The sequence below is a fragment of the Rhinopithecus bieti genome, unplaced genomic scaffold (assembly GCF_001698545.2).
Source record: "Rhinopithecus bieti isolate Rb0 unplaced genomic scaffold, ASM169854v2 scaffold_15283, whole genome shotgun sequence".
NCBI classification, from domain to species: Eukaryota; Metazoa; Chordata; class Mammalia; order Primates; family Cercopithecidae; genus Rhinopithecus; species Rhinopithecus bieti.
The window spans coordinates 498,648-504,965 of NW_016808172.1; the positions used below are offsets into that span (position 1 = coordinate 498,648).

Below are 6,318 nucleotides of genomic sequence, written 5' to 3' on the forward strand. Positions count from 1 at the left end.
GACAGGTGTTCGAGGCTAGCCCGGGCAATACAGTGAGGCCCCCGCCCCCCGCCACCCCCACCAACCTCGAGAAAAATGTCTTTAAAAATTAGCCACCATGTGCCGGGCGCGGTGGCTCAAGCCTATAATCCCAGCACTTTGGGAGGCCGAGACGGGTGGATCACGAGGTCAGGAGATGGAGACCATCCTGGCTAACACGGTGAAACCCCGTCTCTACTAAAAAATACAAACTAGCCGGGCGAGGTGGTGGGCGCCTGTAGTCCCAGCTACTCGGGAGGCTGAGGCAGGAGAATGGTGTAAACCCGGGAGGCGGAGCTTGCAGTGAGCTGAGATCTGGCCACTGCACTCCAGCCTGGGAGACAGAGCGAGACTCCATCTCAAAAAAAAAAAAAAAAAAAAAAAAAATTAGCCACCATGGGCCGGGCGCGGTGGCTCACGTCTGTAATCCCAGCACTTTGGGAGGCCGAGGCGGGAGGATCACGAGGTCAGGAGATCGAGACCATCCTGACTAATACGGTGAAACCCCATCTCTACTAAAAAATATATAAAATTAGCCAGGCGTGGTAGCACGCGCCTGTAGTCCCAGATACACGGAAGGCTGAGGCAGGAGAATCCCTTGAACCCAGGAGGCAGAGGTTGCAGTGAGCTGAGATGGCGGCTCCATCTCACTCCAGCCTGGGCGATAGAGCGAGAGTCCGTCTCAAATAAATAAATAAATAAATAAATAAATAAATAAATAAAATTAGCCAGGCGACTTGGGCGGCTGAGGTGGGAGGATCACTTGGTCCCGGGAGGTCACGGCTGCAGTGAGCTATGATTGCAGCTCTTCACTCCAGCCTGGGCGACAGGGCAAGACCCAGTCTCAGCAAAAAAAGTTATTCAGGGCGGGGCCCCGAGAGTTTCTAGCCCTTTCCTACAACCTGCTACCATGCCCCTCACAGGTTTTGGGACCCTGGCCCAGCTGCAGACCCTCTGACCGACCTGCGCTACGTGTGGGGCGGCTTCGTGTACCTGCAGGACCTGGTGGAGCGCGCAGCCGTCCGCGTGCTCAGCGGCGCCGCCCCCCGGGCCGGCCTCTACCTGCAGCAGATGCCCTATCCGTGCTATGTGGATGACATGTGAGCTCTGGCACCCCTCCCCGCTCTCCCCCGCGGCTGGAAGGTCCCGGGTGTGGGGGTGGGCCCAGGCTCTGTTGGGAACCTTCCTGCGGTCCAGGCTGCGAACTTTGCACCTTTACACCACTCCACGTGACCTGCTGCAGCGGGAGGAGCAGGGGACTCTGAGGGTCTGGGGTCTCCCGGCGCAGGGAGAGCCTGGCCTGCGCTGATGGCTGGGAGCCCGAGGCTGGCTGCATCAGGGTCCAAGGAACAGGGAGGCGAATCTTCCCGTCTTGAGATCCCGGGACAGTCGTGCCAGATGGTGGGGGGCGGGGGGCAGTCTGCGGAGGGTCTCCGGCCTCCACCCCAGCCGTCCCCACCCCAGGTTCCTGCGTGTGCTGAGCCGGTCACTGCCGCTCTTCCTGACGCTGGCCTGGATCTACTCCGTGACGCTGACGGTGAAGGCCGTGGTGCGGGAGAAGGAGACACGGCTGCGGGACACCATGCGCGCCATGGGGCTCAGCCGCGGGGTGCTCTGGCTCGGCTGGTTCCTCAGCTGCCTCGGACCCTTCCTGCTCAGCGCCGCGCTGCTGGTTCTGGTGCTTAAGGTGGGCGCGCATCGGCCTGCCCAGCTGCAGAATGAGTGCGCAGGAGGGTGGCAGGCAGAAGCTGCCCCGCGTGGGTGCGCGCCCCCGGGCCATCCAGGAGCTGGACCTCAGCTCCCGTCGCCTCCCACAGCTGGGGGACATCCTCCCCTACAGCCACCCGGGCGTGGTCTTCCTGTTCTTGGCGGCCTTCGCCGTGGCCACAGTGACCCAGAGCTTCCTGCTCAGCGCCTTCTTCTCCCGCGCCAACCTGGCTGCGGCCTGCGGCGGCCTGGCCTACTTCTCCCTGTATCTGCCCTACGTGTTGTGCGTGGCTTGGCGGGACCGGCTGCCGGCGGGTGGCCGCGTGGCTGCGGTGAGAGCCCGGTCAGGGGTGGGTGGGGGACGCCCCCCGCCTCGGCCGCTCACTGACCGCCCGCTTTTCCACAGAGCCTGCTGTCGCCCGTGGCCTTCGGCTTCGGCTGCGAAAGCCTGGCGCTGCTGGAGGAGCAGGGCGAGGGTGCGCGGTGGCACAACGTGGGCACCCGGCCCACAGCAGACGTCTTCAGCCTGGCCCAGGTCTCTGGCCTTCTGCTGCTGGACGCGGCGCTCTACAGCCTCGCCACCTGGTACCTGGAAGCTGTGTGCCCAGGTGGGCCGTAGGGCACAGGGCTCTGGGCCAGGTCGCACCTGCTTTGCTGGAGGATGGGCTAGGGGCGTGACCTCCAGGCTGTTTGGTACCAAGAGACTTATTCCCTTGGAGAGAAGGCGGGGCTTCCTGGCACAGGCATGCAGGTGGCTGCATTGGAGGGGCGCGGCCTGAGGCAGGTGGTGGGTGGGGTTTCTTGGCCCCTACACCTGGGCGCCCTGATTCCAGGTGTGTGACCAGAAGCTGGCACAGTCGCTGGGCACTGTGACTCACTTGTAATACCAGCACTTTGGGAGGCTGAGACGGGAGGATCGCTTGAGTCCAGGAGTTTGAGACCAGGCTGGGCAACATAGTGAGACTCCTTTTTTACAAAAAGTTAGCTGGGCATGGTGGCACGCACTGGTAGTCCCAGTTACTTGGGAGGATAGAGTGGGAGGATCACTTGAGCCTAGGAGGTCCAGGCTGCAGTAAGCTGTAATCGTACCAGTCTGGGCGACAGAATGAGACCCCCATCTGTTAAAAAAAAAAAAAAAAAAAAAAAAAAACTGGGACGGGCACGGTGGCTTACGCCTGTAATCCCAGCACTTTGGGAGGCCGAGGCAGGCATATCACCTGAGGTTGGGATTTCGAGACCAGCCTGACCAACATGGAGAAGCCCCATCTCTACTAAAAATACAAAATTAGCCAGGCGTGGTGGCACATGCCTGTAATCCCACCTACTCAGGAAGGCTGAGGCAGGAGAATTGCTTGAACCTCGGAGGTGGAGGTTGTGGTGAGTCAAGATCGAGCCACTACACTCCAGCCTGGGCAACAAGAGTGAAACTCAGTCTCAAAAAAAAAAGGCCGGGCACGGTGGTTCACGCCTGTTATCCCAGCACTTTGGGGAGACCCAGGCAGGCAGATCACGAGGTCAGGAGATCGAGACCATCCTGACTAACATGGTTAAACCCCGTCTCTACAAAAAATTAGCGAGGCATGGTGGTAGGCACCTGTAGTCCCAGCTACTCAGGAGGCTGAGGCAGGAGAATGGTGTGAACCCGGGAGGCGGAGCTTGCAGTGAGCGGAAATCGTGCCACTGCACTCCAGCCTGGGTGACAGAGCAAGACTCTGTCTCAAAAAAAAAAAAAAAAAAAAAAAAAAAAAAAAAAAAAAACTGGTATATTCCGGGGGGCGGGCTAAGTGATAACCAGTGCCCCTCCCCCCAGGCCAGTATGGGATCCCTGAACCATGGAATTTTCCCTTTCGGAGGAGCTACTGGTGTGGACTTCGGCCCTCCAAGAGTCCAGCCCCTTGCCCCCCACAGCTGGACCCAAAGGGTGAGGCCCTACGAGGCTTAATAGCTGGTTTCCCACTTAGATGCCCAGTTCTCCCCGCAAAACGAGATTCCACAGATGCCAATGTCAATGACCTGGACACCCCAACCCTCATGCCTGCCCTGAACACACTGCAGTCCCCAAGCTCCCCCAACTTTCATAGGCCCCAGCCCAGCAGGTCCCGGATTCCACAGCCTAGCTCTAAGGGACTTGCAGGCACCGGGACACCCAGGACCTCCATGCCTGAGTCCATCCCGTCTCTGCAGTGCTGGTGGAGGAGGCACCGCCTGGCCTGAGTCCTGGGGTCTCCGTTCGCGGCCTGGAGAAGCACTTTCCTGGCAGCCCGCAGCCAGCCCTGCGGGGACTCAGCCTGGACTTCTACCAGAGCCACATCACTGCCTTCCTGGGCCACAACGGGGCCGGCAAGACCACGACACTGTGAGCCCCCCAACCACTCCCTCCCCGCGAGCCCCCCCCCAACTCCTTCCCTTCCCTTGGGCCTCAGCTTCTCTAGCCATTCAGTGGGAAAGGGGTCAGAAGGTTCCCATACGCCAGAATGGGAGAGAAACCCCATCTCTACTAAAAATACAAAAATGAGCCATGCGTGGTGGCGCATGCCTGTAATCCAGCTACTCGGGAGGCTGAGGCAGGAGAATCACTTGAACCCAGGAGGCGGAGGTTGCAGTGAGCCAAGACTGTGCTGTTGCACTCCAGCCTGGGCAACAGAGCAAGACTCTGTCTCAAAAAAATAAAAATAAACAAATAAATAAAAATGAGGCTATCACAGGGTTTTGGATGTAGCATTTAATAGGTGCTCTGTGGCCAGGCACAGTGGCTCACACCTGTAATCCCAGCACTTTGGGAGGCCGAGGCGGGTGGATCACGACGTCAGGAGATTGAGACCATCCTGGCTAACACGGTGAAACCCCATCTCTACTAAAATGCAAAACTTAGCTGGGTGTGGTGGCGGGCGCCTGTAGTCCCAGCTACTCAGGAGGCTGAGGCAGGAGAATGGCGTGAACGCAGGAGGCGGAGCTTGCAGTGAGCCGCGATCGCCCCACTGCACTCCAGCCTGGATGACAGATCGAGACTCCGTCTCAAAAAAAAAAAAATTAAAAAATTAAAAATTAAAACTAGGTGCTCTGTAACTGTTAATGCACTCTGTGAAGGGGGCTGCTCTGAGACCCCTCTACCCACAGGTCCATCTTGAGTGGTCTCTTCCCACCCAGTGGTGGCTCTGCGTTCATCCTGGGCCATGACGTCTGCTCCAGCATGACCGCCATCCGGCCCCACCTGGGCATCTGTCCCCAGTACAATGTGTTGTTTGACATGTGCGTCTCGGCAGGCCCAGAGTGCAGTGGTGGGAAGGGGCTGGACGCCCTCTGGGATTCTGCCTGCCATGTGGGTCACTCTGCTGTGTGCACTGGCCACAGGCTGACTGTGGGCGAGCACATCTGGTTCTATGGGCGGCTGAAGGGTCTGAGTGCCGTTGCGGTGGGTCCCGAGCAGAACCGTCTGCTGCAGGACGTGGGGCTGGTCTCCAAGCAGAGTGTGCAGACTCGCCACCTCTCTGGTGAGCCCAATCCCTAGGGACATCACCTCACCGACGGGGGGGGTGCCTGGGGGAAGCCAGGTATTGAGGTCCACGGGGGTAGACAGCCCTGCCCAAGGCTGGGTGCAACACACTGAGGTCACTTCCCCATCTCTACCAGGTGGGATGCAACGGAAGCTGTCTGTGGCCATTGCCTTTGTGGGTGGCTCCCAAGTTGTTTTCCTGGACGAGCCTACGGCTGGTGTGGATCCTGCTTCCCGCCGCGGCATTTGGGAGCTGCTGCTCAAATACCGAGAAGGTAAGAGCTGGGGATTCTGCTTGAGGGGCCAGAAAAGGTTTCTGACAAGGAAGTGCTGGGGATGGGGTTTTGAGGAATGAGTAGGAGTATTTAGGGGCTGCTGCTCAAATACCAAGACAGTAAGAGTTGGGGGTAGCCAGAGGTTCCCCTGGATTCTGCCTAAGGGGCCAGAAAAGGTTTCTGACAAGGAGGTTCTGGGGAATGAGGTTTTGAGGGATGAATAGGAGTTTGCTTCATGGGGCAGACAACTAGCAGAGGCCCCAGCTCCGGCAAAGACCCGGTGGCCTGATGGTAGTTGTGGGTCGGTCCCCCATGCCTAGGTCGCACACTGATCCTCTCCACCCACCACCTGGATGAGGCGGAGCTGCTGGGAGACCGTGTGGCTGTGGTGGCAGGGGGTCGCTTGTGCTGCTGTGGGTCCCCACTCTTCCTGCGTCGTCAACTGGGCTCCGGCTACTACCTGACGCTAGTGAAGGCCCGCCTGCCCCTGACCACCAGTGAGAAGGTGGGGACCAGCCCTCTCCTGACCCCTGACCCCCAGGACTCTGTTCAGCCCTGAAGGCCAAGTCACTTGGTGCCTCTCTGCCCGCAGGCTGACACTGACATGGAGGGCAGCATGAACACTGGGCAGGAAAAGAACGGCAGCCAGGGCAGCAGAGTCGGTGAGGGCCAGCGTGGGAGACCCAGAGCGGGTGGGCCGTGGGGTGGCTATGCCTTAACACGGGGAGGGGGAGAGGGAGGGGGAGGAAAGAGAGGGGAGGAGAGGGGAAGGAAGAGGAGGAGGGAGAGAAGGAGGAGGAAGGGGAGGGGAGGAAGAAGATGGGG

The 6,318-nt window shown here is 59.5% G+C and overlaps 1 protein-coding gene across 1 annotated transcript in view; it reads left to right on the top strand.

Moving 5' to 3' along the window:
* ABCA7 (ATP binding cassette subfamily A member 7) overlaps positions 1–6,318 on the top strand; it is a 26,055-nt gene that overhangs the window by 5,022 nt on the left and 14,715 nt on the right. The window contains exons 14-24 of the mRNA XM_017885657.1: positions 942–1,118; positions 1,483–1,705; positions 1,836–2,057; positions 2,132–2,333; positions 3,536–3,646; positions 3,910–4,081; positions 4,843–4,974; positions 5,077–5,216; positions 5,356–5,493; positions 5,814–5,998; positions 6,086–6,155. Of these exons, the coding sequence (XP_017741146.1) occupies positions 942–1,118; positions 1,483–1,705; positions 1,836–2,057; positions 2,132–2,333; positions 3,536–3,646; positions 3,910–4,081; positions 4,843–4,974; positions 5,077–5,216; positions 5,356–5,493; positions 5,814–5,998; positions 6,086–6,155 (1,772 nt within the window). The remainder of the gene's footprint in view (positions 1–941; positions 1,119–1,482; positions 1,706–1,835; positions 2,058–2,131; positions 2,334–3,535; positions 3,647–3,909; positions 4,082–4,842; positions 4,975–5,076; positions 5,217–5,355; positions 5,494–5,813; positions 5,999–6,085; positions 6,156–6,318) is intronic.